This window comes from Hemicordylus capensis, chromosome 4, assembly GCF_027244095.1.
Source record: "Hemicordylus capensis ecotype Gifberg chromosome 4, rHemCap1.1.pri, whole genome shotgun sequence".
Lineage (NCBI taxonomy): Eukaryota > Metazoa > Chordata > Lepidosauria > Squamata > Cordylidae > Hemicordylus > Hemicordylus capensis.
Window position 1 is genome coordinate 4,297,179 of NC_069660.1, and position 19,111 is coordinate 4,316,289.

Consider the following 19,111-nt stretch of genomic DNA (forward strand, 5'->3'; position numbering starts at 1 on the left):
TTTGTTACATTTAAAACCGCCCCATCCAGAGGCTCTGGGCGTGCACAACTAGTTTTAAAAACATGAAAACAAACTTCTAAAACACAGTACTTAAAACAATATAAATACAATTTTAACACAATTTAAAGCAAAAAATACTGGGTGACCTCAACGTGCGATGGGGATCATACAGAAGAAGGTGCTCTCTAAGGTAGCCCGGAGACAAGCCATTCAGGGCTTTAAAGGTCATAACCAGCACTTTGTATTTTGCCCATAAACATATTGGCAGCCAGTGCAACTATTTTAAAACAGGCATAACATGGTCTCTCTGGGTTGTCTCGGAGACCAATCTAGCTGCCGCATTTTGAACTAACGGAAGTTTCTGAACGACGTACAAAGGCAGCCCCACGTAGAGCGCATTGCAATAGTCAAGCCTGGAGATTACCAGCTGATGTATAACTGTTTTGAGATCATTCTCTTCAAAAAATGGACGCAGCTGTTGAATCAGTCAAATTCGATGGGAAGTGCTCCTGTCCATAGCCTCCACCTGAGATACCAGGGTGAGGCCTGGATGCAAGAGCACTCCCAATCTGTGTACCTGTAACTTCTGGGGGAGTGTAACCCCAACCAACACAGGAAGATCTAACTCATCCCTCAAATTCCAATCCCCCACAATTAACACCTTCGTCTTGGTTGGATTCAGTTTCAATTTGTATTCCTCATCCAGCCCATAGGCAGGCATTTAGGGAGCGAATGCCATTTCCTGATGATGATGATGATGATGATGATGATGATGATAAAGAGAAATAGACTTGGGTGTCATCAGCATACTGATAACACCCAGCACTAAATCTCCTGATGACCTCACCCAGCAGTTTCATGTAGATGTTAAAAAGCATTGGTGACAGAATGGAGCTCTGAAGGACTCCATATAACAGCTCCTGTTTCGAAGAGCAGCCATTACCAAGCTCCACCATCTGGAATCTGCCTGAAAGGAGTGGAATCAAGGCAGTGCCTCCTACCCCCAACTCCCCCAGGCGATCCAGAAGGATAGCATGGTCAATGGTACTGAACGCTGCTAACAGATCCAAAAGAACCAGCAGAGTCACACTCCCTCTGTCAATTCCCTGGTACAGGTCATCCATCAGGCCGACCAAGGCAGACTCAACCCCAAAGCCCGCTCTAAAGCCAGTTTGAAATGGGTCTAGATAATCAGTTTCCTCCAAAACTGCGTGGAGCTGATTAGGCACCACTTTCTCACTCCCCTTGCCCAAGCTTGGGAGACTGGAGACCGGCCTATAACTATCCATTACCGAGGGCTCCAAGGAAGGCTTCTTAAGAAGTGGTCTAATCATAGCCTCCTTCAAACAAGGAGGCATCTCACCCTCCCTCAGTGATGAGTTAATTATATTAACTAGGCGTTCTCCAACAATTTCCTTGCTAGATAGAGGCAGCGAAGTTGGGCAAGGATCCAGAGAGCAATTTAGCATTGGCATAGAGCTTTTTGAGCATGTAAAGTGTTCCACAAGTATTATTTTTATATACTCCTCACAACAACCCTGTAAATTAAGTCTTCCTACCCCCAAATTGTAGCAAAACAAATGGCAGGCCTGGGGTTCTGAGGCGGGTTCCTATGGATGCAAGCCCCTCCCCCTCCTCCCCGCCAGCCATGCCCTCCACCCTGGGGTGCCTCTCAAGCATGGCGTGTGTGCTGTTCCCTGCTCTTTCCTCCACTCCCATCTGACAAGGCCTGACATCAGACACCCCCAAGGCACCAGAATCCCCTAAAAAAAGAAAGAAAAGGAGAGCTCGTCTTGTGGTAGCAAGCATGACTTGTCCCCTTGCCTAAGCAAGGTCTACCCTGGTTTGCATTTGAATGGGAGACTACAGGTGTGGGCAAGCTATTCCCCTCAGGGGATGGGGCCGCTCTGAGAAGAGCAGAAGGGTCGTCCCAGTTCCCTTCCCTCCCTGGCAGAGGCTCTGACTCAGTAGCAGGCAGCTGCCTCTCTTGCGCGGCCCCACAACCCCTCCTTCCGCTTTTCCAAACACGGCCAGGAGCCCGCCTAGGAGCACCCCGCCCTCGTGGCGGGGCCACCGGAGCGGGTGGGGGTCGAGCTGTTCGGTTGCCGGCCGGCCGGCCTGCCTCCCCCCCATCCTCTCACCAGGCGGGCGGCCTCAGCCCACGTGCGCTCCTTCTTCCTCCTTTGCTTCGTCTCCTTCATCTTTCTCCGAGGGGGGGGCGCGACAGACGAGCGGCCCGGAGGCGGCGGCGGCGGCGGCAGAAGGGCGGTGGGCGGGCGCGCGCGTGCGAGGAGGCCGAGGAGGGAGCGCGCGGGGCCGACCGTTACTCGGGCGCGGCGGTGGGGGAGGGGAGGGGCTGGCGGCTGGGCTTTGGCGCGCGCGCGAGAGAGAGGGGAGGCGCGGTGTGGGGGGGGTGAAACCACTGAGGCGGGGCGGCGCGCCTCGTCGGAAGAGAAGCAGCGTGGGGAGGCCGGGCGCGAGCGCGCGCTAAGGAATGCGGAGGCAGCGGTGGCGGCTCAGGCCCGACATAACAACGGGGGGTCAAAGGTCTTCGGGAGGGTGGGCGGGAAAGGAAGAGGGAGGCAGCCAGCCAGCCAGCCAGCGACGGAAGCCGCAGAGAGCCAATCCCCGCCGCGAAAACCGACAGCCCAGCCAAGCGCTGGAGAGAAAGGAGGGCGTTTGTTTAGGTCTTGGCCGAAAAGGACGACGGGGGCTGTAGTCCGCGAGGGGCGGGCGGCGGCTGCTCTGGGGGAGAAAGGCCGCGGAGGGGGAGGGGAAGGCGTGCGCCGAGGGCGGCGGTTCCCAGCATGCCCCGCGGCCGGCTGGGAGATGGAGAGCGAGTCTGGCTCTGGCTAGCTGGAACGCGCCTGCGCAGAAGCCTCTGCTGAGAGGCATGCTGGGCGGCCGCGCTGTGAGCCGCTGCATCCGGGTGCTCCGGTGGCTCTCTGGCGAGGCAGGGCTGCCCTCCTCAGGCGCGGCCGCAGCCGAGGGAACCGTCTCCCAAGCCGACTGGCCTTGGCCGTAAAGGCCGCCGCTTTCAAGCGCCCCTGGCTTGACCCCGCCCGTGCAACGCAGGGCCCGCTGCCTCCGGCTCCCCTTTCCCAGTCGCAGCAGCTGCCGCCACGCCCGCTGGGAAGCCAAGCGTTCTTATTTCGCTGGGCGAGGCCTAGAGAGCTGCAAGGACCAGCTCCACAACGGCTTGCTCGCTCATCACCAGCAAGCCAGCTCCGCCCGAGGGGCTGCAGGCCGGGGCAGGCGACCCCGCTTGGCCTGCAGGAGGGGCTGGTTCAATCCCTGGCGGCCTTTCCAGGCAGGGCTGGGAGACTCCTGCCTGCAGCTGAGCTGCTGCCAGTCCGTGCAGACAATCCTGAGCTAGAAGGGCCAGTGGTCTGAAGCGACAGGAGGCAGCTTCCTGGGTTTCTGTATCAAGGACAGAAGAAATTTACCATTAATGTGGGGCCATAGCTCAGTGGCAGACCATCTGCTTGGCATGCAGAAAGTCTCGGGTTCACTTGCTGGCCTTTCTAGATAGGGCTGTGAGAGACTCTTACACGAAACCTTGGAGACTGCTTCCAGTCAGCGTAGACAATACAGAGCTATATGAGTTCATGGTCCAGGCAGTTTCCTGTATAACAGTTCTGGACGATCAGGAGCCATCGATGGTATCCTGTAGCTTCTGGCTTTGCTCCCCTGAAAGTGGAGCAAAGCTGAGCTTGTGTTCTTTAGTGTTGCTTTCCCAGGCAACCAGATTGCAGCTGCAACTGCTGCTTATAGAAAGAAACCCACACTTGCATGTGGGTAACTGATTTCATACAGCGTTGTGGTTTAACGCTAGCAACAATAATGAAATAAAAGCAGCAGGACATAGAGTATCTTGCCACAAAAAGCAAATACATGTTGGGCAAGGTTTCCCATTTCAGACTACAAGATTATGCCTCAGAGCATGCCAGATGCAGCAGTAACAGCCAGCCTTACCAGCATATCACCCTGTGCCCACTTTTCATTCCAAAATGCTGGGTTGGCAAGGCAACAAGTGGGCTAGAGTAGGACAGACATCCAGTTGGTTTAACATACAGAACCTATAAATCATAAAGCACAGTTAGAAAAAAATGAAATCAAAACAAGTATAAAGGAAAATACAAATTATGAACATTTAACTAATAAAAGATTAAGTTCACAGTATCTATAACCATATGGAGAACTTGCCCACCTCATATAGGTTTGTTACCAGCACCACCAGATGGCCGAGAGGAGGAGCTACCAGTATAATCAGGGTTTGGGGGAATAGACAACCTTTTTGCTAAACCCCCAAACCCCAGGAGCCTGGTTCTGGAGGGAGGGGCAATACATATGTACAGGCATTGCCTTTCCCGACGCATGAAGCTGCCTTCCGAATCAGCGCCTTGGGCCCATTTAGCTCAGTAATACCTACACGGACGGGCTCCCCAGTGTTTCAGACGGGGTCTTTCCCAGCCCTGCCTGGAGATGCTGCCAGAGACTGAACTTGGGACCTTCCACCCACAAAGCCAGTGCTCTTCCCCTGAGCACTGATGGCCCCTCTATTTAATTTCCACACTTACCTTAAACAGCCTCTGGGCTGGGGGAGGGAATATTTCTCAGAAACTGCAGGCCACATTCAAGTTTGGGGGGCAATGGGGATTCAGAAAAGCAGGTAATAGAACATAGAAACATAGAAAACTGCCATATACTGAGTCAGACCCTTGGTCTATCTAGCTCAGTATTGTCTTCACAGACTGGCAGCAGCTTCTCCAAGGTTGCAGGCAGGAATCTCTCTCAGCCCTATCTTGGAGAAGCCAGGGAGGGAACTTGAAACCTTCTGCTCTTCCCAGAGCGGCTCCATCCCCAGAGGGGATTCTCTTCCAGTGCTCACACATCAAGTCTCCCATTCAGATGCAACCAGGGCAGACCCTGCTTAGCTATGGGTACAAGTCATGCTTGCTACCACAAGACCAGCTCTCCCCGAGGTCGTGGTCCCAGAGATGGGAAGGTAGGAAGTGGGGAAGGAGAAGCAGATAAAAGGGGTGGGTAAAAATCTGGAAGGGCAGGGGGGGCAGGCTCAAGGAAATAAGGCAAACTAGAAAGGCTAATAAAAATTCTAGTACTCTCTAACAGTAAAGACCAAGTTTCCCATCAGTGAATAAGTGACTTTTGAAACACCCATGAACACACCAAGAAGAAACCAAGAACAAAAGGGAGAAAGGGAGACTTTATTATTATTTTGACATACAATGTCCAATTGATTTTATTACACATCTTTAGGAGCACTTTTACATTCCTAGACGAGAGATGATAACAGATACAAGCTGTAAAATCTATGGACAGAAAATTACTATGGACATGTTTGCTCTTGGTGTATAGATCAAGAATAGAGTGGGTGATGAAGGGTACTCCCACATAAATGAGAGGTGGCAGAAGAGAGTTGTGCCCATCACGTGACATCCACTGGATGCGTCTCCTGCATAAGCCCCACTGGTACAATTGGGAGATGCACAAGTGCATGATAGTGCTTCTTGTGCATCTCCCGTTCCTTTCAATCAGGCTTGTGCAGGAGACAGCCCTGCTGGGCTGCACCTAAGGCAGGCTCAAGCAACCAGGGCCTCAACTTTTCAGAACCAAGCCACCATCAAACCACTCAGCTATGGAGCCCCCATGTGGCTGACCAATATTAGGGCAACGTACAATTGTGACTTTTGCAATTGTCTTCTATTTGCCTGCAGACTTCCCATGGAAGAACACAGCCACAGGAACTATGGCTTCTTTTGAAATCTGGGACTGTAGAGAATTAGTTTTAAGTATCAGCAATGTTCTGAATATTGGTGAGCAGATCTGCGTTCCATGATGGGCAGCTAGGAATTTGGGGTCTAATCTGTATACAGCATTTTACCTATCTAAAAGTTGTCATGGAGTGGTGTGTACCATGTGATTTTGAGCAGCATACAGGAGTTTCATCAAGTCTCACCAAGAGTTTCTTGTTAGCTTTTGAAGAAAGTGCTTTTAATGCTTTGTGTTCAATATCATATAGCATTTGGTTCTGAACCTCAAGAGCTATTTTTACCAAACAGAGCTTGGGAAATAAAAATCAGATCCAATCATACAGAGCAGAGACACACGCACACTGGAATCTCCTGTGAGAAGAATAGTTGTACACATCCTTTCCTAAGCCCTAATAGATCTCTGTTTCTCCTGTGCCAGGCCTCAGCTGGACTAGGCAAGTCTGGCATATGTCAGCTATCCAGGTAATTCTGCAGGATTGTCAGTTTTAGAGAAAACTCCCTCATTTCCTTCATGAAAACAGCCTAGAAGAACAACACAACTAGGGACAGGCATTGTGAATGTCTAGACACGGGAAACCACTTCCCTTCCTGCCCCAAACTATAAGCACAGCACTGAAGAAGCTATTTGCTCCCACCTTCCTTCTGTTTCCCAGCTGAGTGATTTTTCCTAGCTATCCTGCAAGGAGATCTGCCTTGCCTGTTCACACGAATAAGCAGCTCCCAATATATTCCCGTCCTGGTTCTCAGCACTGTTCCCTCTAAGAGAGATTCCCAGATGTGGTTGACTACAACTCCCAGAACCCCCAGCTGCAGTGGCTTTTGTTTGGGGATTATGGGAGTTGTGATCCACAACATCTGGGAATCCCTGTTAGAGGTAACACTGGTTCTCAGCATTAAATGCTATGCCACAGATGCTCAATGGGATGATAAAACCTACAAATACACAGCTGTATCTTGAAAAGATTACTGTCTTTGGATTCACAACCACTGCACCTCAGTACATAAGCCATACAATCCTTTTGTTAAAGAACAAAGTAAAGAGGATTAAACATTAGAGCAAAGAGAGAGAATGGGAGTGGGTAAAAGCAACAGGTTCTTTTCTACTGCGAGAGCCAATGGAATAGACTCTTTGTCATGAACAGACCAGCTTAGAGAAAAGGAAGGTAATACCAGGTCCCTCTAGCCAACGTAACAGCAGTGGGAGTTGATTCCTCACCCAGAGGCATATTCGTTTACTCTACAGGTACAATATTTTTAAAAGCAGCAAACTGGTCCCATTCCAGAAATACACTCCATGAATCAAAGCAGCCAGGCCTATTAGGAGCACCTCTAGGCTTTCTGAGGCACCATGCCAGCAAGACGCCTCTTGCAGTGCCCTTGCTCAAGGGGTCAGAAACCACAGAGCTTGTGCATCCTGGAGAAAGTAACTTGGAGAACATTTAACAAGGACACACAAGGCAAAGGCCATGAACACTAAGGTTCTCATACATACACATACACACACACACACCCAGTCACACAGCAAGGGCTGGGTAGGGGAAGAGTGTTAAAACATTCAGAGGAAGCCGGTGGAAATATTCACAGTACAACAAGTTAACATCAACAAAAAAAGAAGAAATATTAACAACTGAATTCTCAATATACATCAATTTTAAACTTACAAACTGAACTGCAAAATGATACACTGAGAGGGCACCTTCTTCAGCCTTTTGACCCTACCCCATTGAGTAGCATCTCACTTCCCATATATTGTTCAACAGCCAGCATTGTTCAAAGGGGATAAAGAGAGAGAGAGACTATTTAGAAGCAGGAGGTTCTAGTACAGGCCTCATCAATGGAACTGGCACAGTTCTCTTCCCTCAAAGTCTATCCTAAATCTCATCCTCATTCAGCTGAGAGGGTCTCAAACACTTCAAGATCTTACACACTCAGGACAGGATGAGAATAAGAGGCAACTCTGGCTTTAAACCTCTTTCTGATCCCAATGAAACATTCTGTATTTGATAGGAGAACATGAACTGATAATAATTTCACTTCCATCCTTGTTGCAGAGGAAAAGTAGAACTAGCCTGAAAAAGCCACAGAGGCCAAGTGGATTGTGGAAGACAAAGCAATGGCCGCGATATGCCCCAAGCAGAGGGTCTCTGGGTAGAGGACAACAGAAGAAGTGAGATGGTGGTCAGAGAAAGAATGTGAGCATGGAACTCACCACTTGGACACAGGCTTCCTGTGGGACAAGGGAGACCCCCGGTCACAGCTGAGCTCTAGGAATCCCACCTGGAAGAATCCTTCCCAATCCTCCTTGTAAACAAGTGAAAGGATTTATTAAGTTTCTATTGCTTCAGCTCCAGAAGGAGGAGAGCAGGTTCTCAAAGCCCTCCTTTGGTCTGTATTTCAAAAAGGAAACATGTTTAACTAGTTAGAAGATGCATTCCAATTTCACCTCTCCTCAGGTTTATAGACCCCCCACCCCCAGTCAAAAGATGCCAGTCTTCTGACGGAAAGAAAGGAAAATATCCCATCGGCCACGGCTGGGAAAGCTCTTTGTCACTTATCAGCCTCACAAGATTCAGTGCATCGGGAAGTCCTGGGCAGCTAGTTTTGCGGAGATGACTTTTGGCTCCACCCCGCTGCCTCAAGGGCAAGAGAGCCAAGTGCAGCAAGAAGACAGTAAGAGGAGGAGAGAGAGCAGCACAGCAAGGCGACCTCCCCACCGCCCCCATGCTTCTTGTCACTTCTAACACACACTAATGTACCTCATGCATTTCTGATTTCCTAACTAAAGTCTCTTTGCCCTTCGAGACCAACTGCCAAAGAGAAAGCAAGTTCCATCACGCAGGGCAGAAGTCCATCACGAACTCCCCCTGCTCGACACACCTCAGTTCAGCTGCAGAGGGCGCCACTGCTTCTTCACAAAGGAACAGCTGGAGATCTGGCCACAAGTCCTCTCTGCAGCTTCTCACTTGGCTCAGCAATTCAAAAAGCAAGATGTTAGCCATGCCCCGACAAGGAACTCCTGCTTTTATTTGGGGACCAGCCCCCGAGACTGGGGGTAGAGTTGGGACCCAGAGGTGCCAGAGGAAGAAGAGCCTCCAGACTTCCTTCCAGTTTTAGGCCTGGCAGCATAAAAATCAGAAGAAAAATAGAGATCAATGAAAAGCAAGGCTTCTAAAAACTTAACATGGTTATGGTGGGAGCAAACAAAATGGGCAAGCTACTTTGCATGTTTAAATTATAAACAATGACTTGTTATTCATTGGAATCTCTCCACTAAACTGAACAAGCTCAAAGGACAAAACTAGATGGTAGCCACTTTTCTCCATATAGCCATCTCATTCGTCTTTGCAGTGGCAAGGAGAGATCTATGTTCTACAACAGAATGTTCACATGGAAGAGAGGGGAGCACATCCCACCCTCCTGCATTACCTCCCCCATCCTCCATTGCTTCAGGCACTTTTCTTGTTAGCTTGGGGAGTAAGGTGCCTAGAAATGATGGAGCAGACGTAGGTAGGAAAAAGCAGGGGAAGGTTCAGCTCTCCTCACTTATCTGTACATTTGTTGTAAAAAAGTAGACTCCCATCCCATTTTAGAGGTGAATGGAGCAGATATATGAAGGAGGAACACAGACCGCTTTTCTTTCCATAAGCCTGCCCAAACGCTCTGCTCTTCAGCAGAGGCACCTGCGCAGGTCTCCTTGCCATCTGAGGTTAAGCAGATGGGGGCTGGAAAGAGGGCCGTTTTTGGATGTAGAACCCCATCTATGAAATGCCATCCCCAGCGAAGCTTGCCTGGTACCAACTCTGCTGTCCTTTTGCCACCAGACAAATACTTTATTTGCCCAGATGCTGCATCATGCTTTGCAAATTATTATGGTATAGCTCTGCTGTTATTTCTGTGGTTTTATCATCATTTGCTTTTGTGCTGATTTATTATACTTTTGTTATCAATTCTTTCCGCCTTAGAGTCATATACTGAAAAATGGACTAGAAATAATTTATCTAGCTATATGAACAAATAAAGGAACCTGCAAATAATACATGTCCTTGGCAGTTTTTTTTTTTTTTTTTTTGGCACACAAGTTGTTCGGAGATCTTACTTATTGTGACTTGAAAACATGTTTGAAAAAAGTTTCAATGGCTTCTCTGTGTCCTTATGATTTTACATTGTGCACTGCTTAGAATGTATTTTAAAAACACAGAAAGGAGTTATGCATTTTTAAAACAAATCTTAAGAAGTTGTTTTCCACTACCAAAAGGGACAGGTTTCTACATAGGTACAGTAGATCTTGCATACTTCAGCAAATGCTCTGGACAGGATGCTCGCCTGCCCACCTGTCCCCCACCGCTTTGATGTCGATAGCAGTTTTGGCACTCTTGGCCTCTACAGTGGGACAAGGAGCAAGTCATCTCCAGAAGCTCTCACTCCCCAAGTCCAAGAGAACACTGACTGGGTCAGAACAGGGCTGCTCCAGCTGGGAAATAATTAATCTTTGTGTTAAATGCATTATTAGTGGCAGGATCCAAGGCCAGAAGTTATTCCTTTGTTATGGTTTTACCTATTTACCTATCTACCTGTTACATGCAAATTGCTGCCAAAATGTTATCCACCACATGCCTTTGAGATGGACAGGCTGTATCATTTAACAACTAAGCAGGTTTTATCAAGCAGATGCAGCAAACTGAAAATACACCCTGGGTGGAGCCTCCCTTCAAAGTTTCTAGGAAAACTTTACAGCCTTACCAGATACCAGCTTCAGCATTTGCTCAATTTAAGTGACCCATACCTGGCAAATTCAGCTTAAGCTTGATTGCTTAGTGCCTGGATTCCCAGAATGACCAACAGCCCCTTCCTTAAAAGCAGAGCTCACCTGGATTTTGACTTCTTATTTGTGGTACTCTCAAAAGTGGAGGCATCCACTTGAATCTCGTCTTCATCTTGCAAAGCTGCTTCTAGAGCTGCCTGGACTTTGGGGGCAATTGCTGGGCCCTCATAGTCCCGTGTCGTCCGGCTAGGCATATCCAGTTCCAACAGTACAATGTTTTCTGCCTAAATAATGAGACCCAAGAAAGTTCACACTCACTCACAGCCCAGTAGACCGTTTCTATTAGGAAAAGTAAATTCAATAGGTTTCTAATTTAAATATGTAACTTAAATTTAAATTTGTGTGGATGGTGCTTTACAGAGCAACAGGGAGCCCAGTCCTTGCCCTGAGGAGCTTACAAATTAAAATTAAACACTGGGAGGTTTAGAGGGAGGCAAAGAAGAAAGACACAAGGACACACAGTAGGGAAAGATGCACAGAGCTTGGTTACTTGTACTAAGGCTTTGTTTCAGCGAGGGTTGAGGACAAAGGTGCTGCCCAAGCTTTCGTGGAAACTATTTGAAGGAAGATAAAGTAAGCCGATCAGGCATGTGTTCTGGGAGGGAGTGTCAGGAATAAGGGGCAGCCAAGGAGAAAGTGTGGAGCTGTTTAAGGGCACCTTTGAATGGCACTGCATGGTGAAGTTGGAGGAGTGAAGTGAAGGTCTTGGGCAGGGATATGAGGGCTCCACTTCTTGGGCTGTAAATATTATGTTCTTAATTAAAATATTTATTCCCGGATGTGTAGAACGTTTCGACGGCAAAACATTTCGACTCAAAACGGGCCATTTCGAGTTCAAGGTACGAGCTTGGAGCAGAACAACCCTGCTTTGATCAAAATGTCTTGATGTTTCAAGCACCATTTGTGAGGCCAGATGTTCCCTTGCTGAGTTTTCTGGAACTGTCTTTCAATTGGCATACGATCTCCTTGCTTCCTGGTTGGCTTGTTAGCATACAAATCGGGTTGTCATGGCCCCCATTGGCTGGGGGGTGGAGGGAGCACTTTTGAAAGGAATTTCAAAATGTACTCAGAAGAGAATGGGAGGCAGAGAGAGCCTTTATAGTGTGCCTCTCTTGAAGAAAAAAGATACATCAGGAAAGGAGAAAGAAGGGTTTGATTTTGTATTTTTCTTTTCTCATCTCTGGGTATAATATGCTGTGCTATTGCTGCTATAACTATTTGGTTTTGCTGGGTCGACAAAGACAGATCTTGGGTGCCTGCCTTCCCTGAGTTGTGGTTTGTTTTGTTTGTGATATAGTGTTGTGGTGAGAAATGGACTGGCAGCTCCCTCCCTCCCTCCCTCTGTGTGTGCATGTGTATAAAATGTTTCTTGGTGGTTGCTGTGATGAGTTCCATGTCCAGCCTTGAGACTAACTGGTGCTTCACTCTCTGTTCTGCAATCTGCATTGCAAGACATACTCAGCGAAAATGTGGCTGAAGTTGAGCTTATGGCTATGCTTGCTGCTATGGGTGCTTCTGTGGCAGCTGTTGCAATGCTAGGAAGAGTGTGAGAGTAACTTGTAGCAATGATGTTACTGCCACTCAGACACTGGGCTGACAGTGGAGTCTGGGTCACTGATTCTTTTTTGGCCATTTGGACTGTGTTTAAAATATGTGTTCTGTGTGGGGAGGGACAGATTCCCCTTTATAGTGTGCTTCTGCAGTGGTTTTCAAGGCAGGGTTGCAAAATGTATTGCACTGTGAGTGGAGCTTGTTCCGGCCATAGGGATCAATGGGGAAACTCAAAACACCCCATTGTTCCCCATGGGTAGCTCCTAGGGAACCAAAGTAGGTTGTGTAGTAGGGCATGGTGGGTGCTACCTACCAGCCAACCCACCAAAAAAAGGGGGGGGGGAGTGGCTGATTTTTAACACATTTCTAAGCTTTTCTCCAAAGCCCCACTGGAACCTACAGAAGGCAGCTTCTCAAGATAGCAGTGGCATTCCCTTGCAGGCACTGCCTGAGCCCTCATGCAGGGAGCACAAGTGCTGTTAGGGGCTGCTCCTCCTCTTCCCTTCCCTCAGAGACCAAGCCAGGCCAGACCATTTTCTGGTAATGCTGTAACAGCAGCAACAACAAGCTGAACCCGCACAGAGCATTTGTGTGCTAGGACTTTGTTGCTCTCCTTGCTCCCCACCACAGCCCCTGCTTTATTGCTCAGTGTCAGCCACCCACTCTCAGCTGCCCCCTCCCGCTCGCTCACTTGCCCCCTCCCCGCCTCTCACTCACCCACTTGCCCCCTCCCTACTGCCTCCCCCCACCACCACTGCCCACCTGCTCGCTCTTACATGCCCAAGTCTGACAGTTGTTCACATGGAGTGCTTGGGGGACAGGACAGGATTACGGCTGCATGGGCACCCGTTGAATGCCAAACAAACAGACGAGGCTGCCTTCAGACCACTGAGCCCACCTTGCCTAGTGCTGCTGGCAGCCGCTCCCCATGTCTCTGGCAGGGGTCTTTTGTAGCCCTGCTGCCCAAAATTCCTCAGGACTGAACTCAGGACCTGCTGCAGGCAAACCATGTGTGCTCTGCTACTGAGCAAGGACTATTTATTTGCCTCTGACGAGGAAAGATCCCTCCAGGATAAAATGGAGACTTTTCTTAAGGAAGATAACGATTGTGTCAGGTATATTTCCTTTGGCTGTTTGAGACACGCTCCTGGAATCTGCCCTTTCACTGGCAGGGGGCAGCAACAGAGCAGGAGGCAGCGGAGACGGCGGTGGCAGCACCTGGCAGGGCCCAGGCTGGGCCATGGCAAGTGCGTGTTCCAGCAAAGGCAGCAGCGGCAGCCTTGCACACCCAGGTCATGTGAGAAGTAATGCAAGCATCTGGTTCTGCAGCACGCAACTGTACTGAGCTGCCAAGGGGGCGAGATGCCGGGCAGCTCAGGGGTGTGGAGGAAGAGCATCTCATCCCTGCACACACAACCCCTGGCTACCGGGCATGTGCAGGGCTCTGCACTTCTCTGCTTGGGGGCACCAAGGTCATACTTTGCCTATGGTGCCAAGGACCCTAGGGCTGGCCCAGCCAAACAGATTCTGAAGAACTCCAGAAGGATCTCTCTATAATGGCCAAAATGGCAAGCACAAATGTGGTTCAACGTAAGTGTAAAGAGATGCACACTGGGGCAAAAAATAATAACAATCCTTGTGTCACATATACACCGATGGGGTCTGAGCTATTGGTGACTAACCAAGGAATTGTTCTTGAGGTTATGGCAGATAGGTCAATGAAAGTGCCAGCCTAGTGTGAGACAGCTGTGAAAAAGGAATAGTCCACCCTGGAGATAATTTTAAAGGAGCCTGAAAACAAAATTGCTATAATGCCCTTGTACAAATCTGTATGGCGGCCATATTTGAAATACGGTGTGCTGTTCCAGTCACTGCAGTTTTAAACTGTTTAATTTGTTTTTACCTCATGAGATTTTAATTATTTCCTCTGTGAAATTGTTTTCACTGTTTTATATTGTGTTTTAAATTGTGTACTTTGGCTAGAGATGCACATTATCAGGCAGTATATAAATATAACAGTATATAAATATAACTCTCCAGACAAGATGCTGGAGAGTTGGAAGAAGCGCAGGAGAGGGCAACTAAAATGATCGGGGTTGGGTGGGGTGCTGAGGCACCTTCTTTATGAGGACAGGCTACAATGTATGGGACTTTTTAATTTGGGGAGGGGGGAGGTGGCTAAAAGGCCACCGGATTGAGGCTTCCTAGTATGGATGATGTAGACCAGAGTGGCACCACTTCAGCCTTCCTGCAGATGTTGGAGTATAACTCCCATTATCCCTGAGTACTAACCCCTGCAGCTGGGACGATGGGAGTTGTAGTTCAAAAACAGCTGGAGGGCTGAAGTTCGGCTGCCCTGATGCAGGCAGAGAGAAGGGGTCTTTGCCCGCTCTCACAGAACTGGAACCAGGGGCCATCCCAAGAAACAGAATGGCAAGAGATTTAAGACAAACAAAAGAAAACACTTCTTCACAAAGCACATAATCTGTGGACTTTGTTGCCACAGGAGGTGGTGATGGCCATCAGCTTGGATGGCTTTAAAAGAGGGTCAGGGAGGACAAGTCTAATAATGATGGCCGTCATGCTGCTTCCAGGTTCAGAGGCAGGATGCCTCCAAATCCCAGTTGCAGGGCAGCAACGGTGGGAGAGGGAATATGCCGCTTTCTCTTGCTGGTGGGCTTCCCAGAGGCACCTGGCTGACCACTGTGGGAAGCAGGAAGCTAGACTAGATGGAACCTTTGGTCTGATTCAGCAGAGTCCCTCTTATGTTGTTATGCCTGCATCCCAGAGGGTAGAAACTCACCAGCAGGTGACTAGAAGAAGAGCCCTGCTGGATCCATCTAAATTAAGCATCCAAGCATCAAGGTCCATCTAAATCAGCATCCTGTTTCCCACAGTGGTCAGCCTGCTGCCCCTAGGAAGCTCACAGGTAGGAGAAGGCGGCAAACTCCCTCTCGTGCTGTTGCTTCCCAGCAGAGACATGCTGCCTCTGAACTTAAGAGGTAGTGCACCTCAGCTAACATGACCAGGAGCCATTGGTAATCTGTCTTGCATGAGTTGGTCTATTCTGCTTTTAAAGGCATCCCGAAAGGTAGCCATTACTGTGTTTTGTAGCAGGGCAAAACTTCTCAAAATGGGCTGTAAGTCCACCAAGGATCCTAGATAACCATATTAAGCATGTCTGAATTGTCAGGCTGAGTCAGAGTCAAACAGTCCACACAGCTCAGTATTCTGTCTGTCAGAAGTGGCCAGCCATATGTCTCAGGAAGGTTCACCAACCTGGGCACAATATCATCTCTTGTCTGAAATCTTCAACTTCTGGTCAGCAGATGTAAGCTCCTGCTGCACATGGAGAATGTGTACTTGATTGGCACAGCTAGTAGCCACTGGTAAGCTCATCCTCTGTGTAGGTTATTATAATCTAACCCTTAAAAAAAGACTTTTGTTGCCAGCCATCACAAAGTTGTGTGGCAAGGAATTCCACAGATTAAAATGTGGAACTCATTTCACTGTGTGAAGTGCTTCCTTTTGAATGGCCTAACATGCTGCCTCTCCATTTTAGTGGACAACCCTTCTGTTTTAAGAGTGTGCTAGCTTTCCCTCCTGTTCACTCTAACCACAAAACTCAAGATTTTATTTAAATCTTCTAGAAAAAAGAAAGAAAGAAAAGAAAAGTTGGAGCTTACCCTGTACCGGGCCTCTGGCCGGACCATCATGGACATCCTAGCATGCTGGCTCAAGGGTCGCTTATACCCCACTGCTGATACTGGCCTTTTCATCATTTGTTGATTCCTGTTAAGGGAAAAAGTACATTAAACCCAATGCTTCGTACAGCTGCACTCCTTCCCCAAGTGGCCCACTTCGGAGAGGAGAGCTGGTCTTGTGGTAGCAAGCATGACTAGTCCCCATAGCTAAGCAGGGTCTGCCCTGGTTGCATATGAATGGGAGACTAGAAGTATGAGCTCTGTAAGATATTCCCCCCCCCCAGGGGATGGAGTTTCTCTGGTAAGAGCAGAAGGTTTCAAGTCCCCTCCCTGGCAGCATCTCCAAAATAGGGCTGAGAGAGATTCCTGCCTGCAACCTTGGAGAAGCCGCTGCCAGTCTGTGAAAACAATACTGAGCTAGATAGACCAATGGTCTGACTCGTATATGGCAGTTTCCTATGTTCCTAGGTCACTGCAACCGGCCTGCCAAGCCCCCACCTCTCACTCCCTTTATCATGATCCCTGCACATTCTGTGGCTTCTCTTCATGGTGGCCATTGTCCAACTCATGTCTACGTGGTGACAGACAAATCCATGCCCAGTACCATAAGAACAGCCAGCATGTGAACCAAGGACACGGAACCAAGGACAAGGGTGATTAATCACCTGGTGTTCCAGTCTGCCATGCTGTGTGTAATAGTTAACAAAGTTGTGGCCCTTTTCCTCTAAACTGAGTCTACGTTTTCTTGAGTTGGGGTCTGGGGATAATGTTTTATTTTTGTTTTAAAATGTTTTAAATTGTTAGCTGTTGTTTTATTGTTTTAATTTGTTTTAGCTTTTTACTGTTTTATAAGTTGTTTTAATTGTGAACCGCCCTGAGCCATTTTGGAAGGGCGGTATATAAATCAAATAAATAAATAAATAAATAAATAAATAAATAGAGCACCTTGCTTATGAGGCAAGACTATAACACCAGGGGCAATTTAGTTTAGAAAAAAGACGACTGCAGGGAAACATGATAGAGGTCTATAAAATCATGCATGGTGTGGAGAAAGTGGATAGAGATAAATTCTTCTCCCTCTCACATAACATTAGGACCAAGGGTCATCCTATGAAACTGATTGCCAGGAAATTTAGGACCAACAAACGGAAGTACTTTTTCACACAATGCATAATCAACTTGTGGAATTCTCTGCCACAAGATGTGGTGACCGCCAAAAACCTGGATGGCTTTAAGAGGGGTTTGGATAACTTCATGGAGGAGAGATCTATCAAGGGCTACTAGTCGGAGGACTATAGGCCATCTCCAGCCTCAAAGGCAGGATGCCTCTGAGTACCAGCTGCTGGGGAGTAACAGCAGGAGAAAGGGCATGCCCTCACTTCCTGCCTGTAGGCTTCCAGCAGCATCTAGAGAGCCACTGTGTGACACAGGATGCTGGACTAGAAGGGCCTTTGGCCTGATCTAGCAGGGCTGTTCTTATGTTCTAGGACTACTCCTCTCTGTGGTGAAAAAGAGGCATCTTCTGATGGGCCCTAGTCTGGCAAAGTTCCCATAATCATACACTTGGCATATAGGATGAAACAATAGCTCAGTGGTAGCGTATCTGCTTCGCATGTAGAAGGTCCCAGGTTCAATCCCTGGCATTTTCAGGTTGGGCTGGGAAAGACTCCTGCCTTGGAGCTGTCAGTGCCAGTCTGGGTAGACAATACTGAGCTAGATGGACTACGGGTCTGACTTGGTAGACAGCAGTTTCCTATGTTCCTATGATCTACACCCCCCCAAAAAAAGCTTATACTAAGACCCTGCTGGATTGGACCAAGGTTGGTCCATCTAGTCTACCATACTGTTTCCACCTGGGGGCAGTCAGATACCTTCAGGAAGACCACCACCAGGACATGAAGACATCCATATCTGGTATTCAAAGAGACACTGCCTCTGAACGTGGAAACTCCATTTAGCAATCCAGATGTGATAACCATCACATCAACAGACCTATCCTCCTCCACGGGCTTTCTCGGTTGCTGCTCCAAGACTGAGATACGATCCTCCCAATCTCTGATAATTTTTAGAAAGCATATGAAAACCCACCTCTTCACCCAAGCTTTTTCCGTTCTTTAAAATTTTAAGGTGTTTAATTTGCGGATGAATTTTAAATTTTTAAGTTTTTGTATATATTTTAGCTCGTTTTATGCTATTGTTAACCGCCCAGAGACAAAAGTTTAGGGAGGTGTGCAAATGTAATAAATAAATAAATAAACCATATAACAGGGGTACTCAACCTGTGGTAATCCAGATGTTGCTGAACTCCCATCATCCCCAACTACAATAAATTGTAGCTGGGGATGATGGGAGTTGTAGTTCAGCAACATCTGGACTACCACAGTTTGGGCACCCCAGTCCTATAACATAAAGACTCTGTCTTATATTAATGATTCCCTCTGTGAGAAAAGAGGAGAAGTGAAATCACAGTGGTGGAAGTAATGTCTGTGAGTGTGTGTCCATATTCTCCAATTGGACATTAAGCCCCAAGCCAGCGATATCAGGTGTAGACGGAAAAGCGGAAGTGCTATCCCCAGCATCTCTTCCGCTCACCTTCATTGCATGGTTCTTCACCACTGTCTCAGGCCTTGATTCTACAGCATCTGAGAGCAATGCACATTTCAAAGCCAAAAGGGGCCCTTTATGCTGTGTTTGTTAACCTTAAATCTGCATTTCCTTCAGTATCTAGAGCAGGCCTGCTCAACTCAGGCCCCCCAGCTGGTTTTGGACTACAACTCCCATAAGCCCCAGCCACAGGGGCCAATAGCCAGGGATTATGGGAGTTGTAGGCCAACATCTGCAGGAGGGCCGAAGTTGAGCAGGCCTGATCTAGAGAGAAGCTGTGGTCTAAACTTCAAGCATCCACTATCGATCGTCACTTACTTTTGTTAATATATAAATTGTATCAGGACACCTATTTGAAAGTTAGGTGCAATGTGGCAGGTTATCTCTTTAAAGACGTTCCATCAACAGCAAGGATGCATTCTGGCTCTGCTATTATTTAATTTTTATATGAACTCTATGGTTGCCTCTCTGACTCATTCAGACTTTCATTCCCCAATATTAGCCTCTAAACCTGTAGCAGTGCTTTTGTACGCAGATGACGCTGTAATACTATCGCAGACTCCTATTGGTCTGAGAAGAGTGCTTAATTCCCTTGCTTCCTACTGTAAAGATCACGCTCTGCATATTAATTACTC

General features: G+C 48.0%; 2 protein-coding genes across 3 annotated transcripts in view; both read right to left on the reverse strand.

The window, feature by feature from the left end:
* ASXL1 (ASXL transcriptional regulator 1) overlaps positions 1-2,561 on the reverse strand; it is a 61,179-nt gene extending 58,618 nt beyond the window's left edge. Inside the window, exon 1 of the mRNA XM_053245835.1 lies at positions 2,142-2,561. Coding sequence (XP_053101810.1) covers positions 2,142-2,201 — 60 coding nt within the window. The 5' untranslated portion in view covers positions 2,202-2,561. The remainder of the gene's footprint in view (positions 1-2,141) is intronic.
* Positions 2,562-5,208: 2,647 nt separating this feature from the next.
* Positions 5,209-19,111, reverse strand: part of KIF3B (kinesin family member 3B) — a 43,107-nt gene continuing 29,204 nt past the window's right edge. For both annotated transcript variants that reach the window (XM_053249416.1, XM_053249417.1), the window contains 3 exons: positions 15,855-15,960; positions 10,663-10,841; positions 5,209-8,911 (listed from right to left, as the gene is read on the reverse strand). In XM_053249416.1, coding sequence (XP_053105391.1) covers positions 8,818-8,911; positions 10,663-10,841; positions 15,855-15,960 — 379 coding nt within the window. In that variant the 3' untranslated portion in view covers positions 5,209-8,817. The remainder of the gene's footprint in view (positions 8,912-10,662; positions 10,842-15,854; positions 15,961-19,111) is intronic.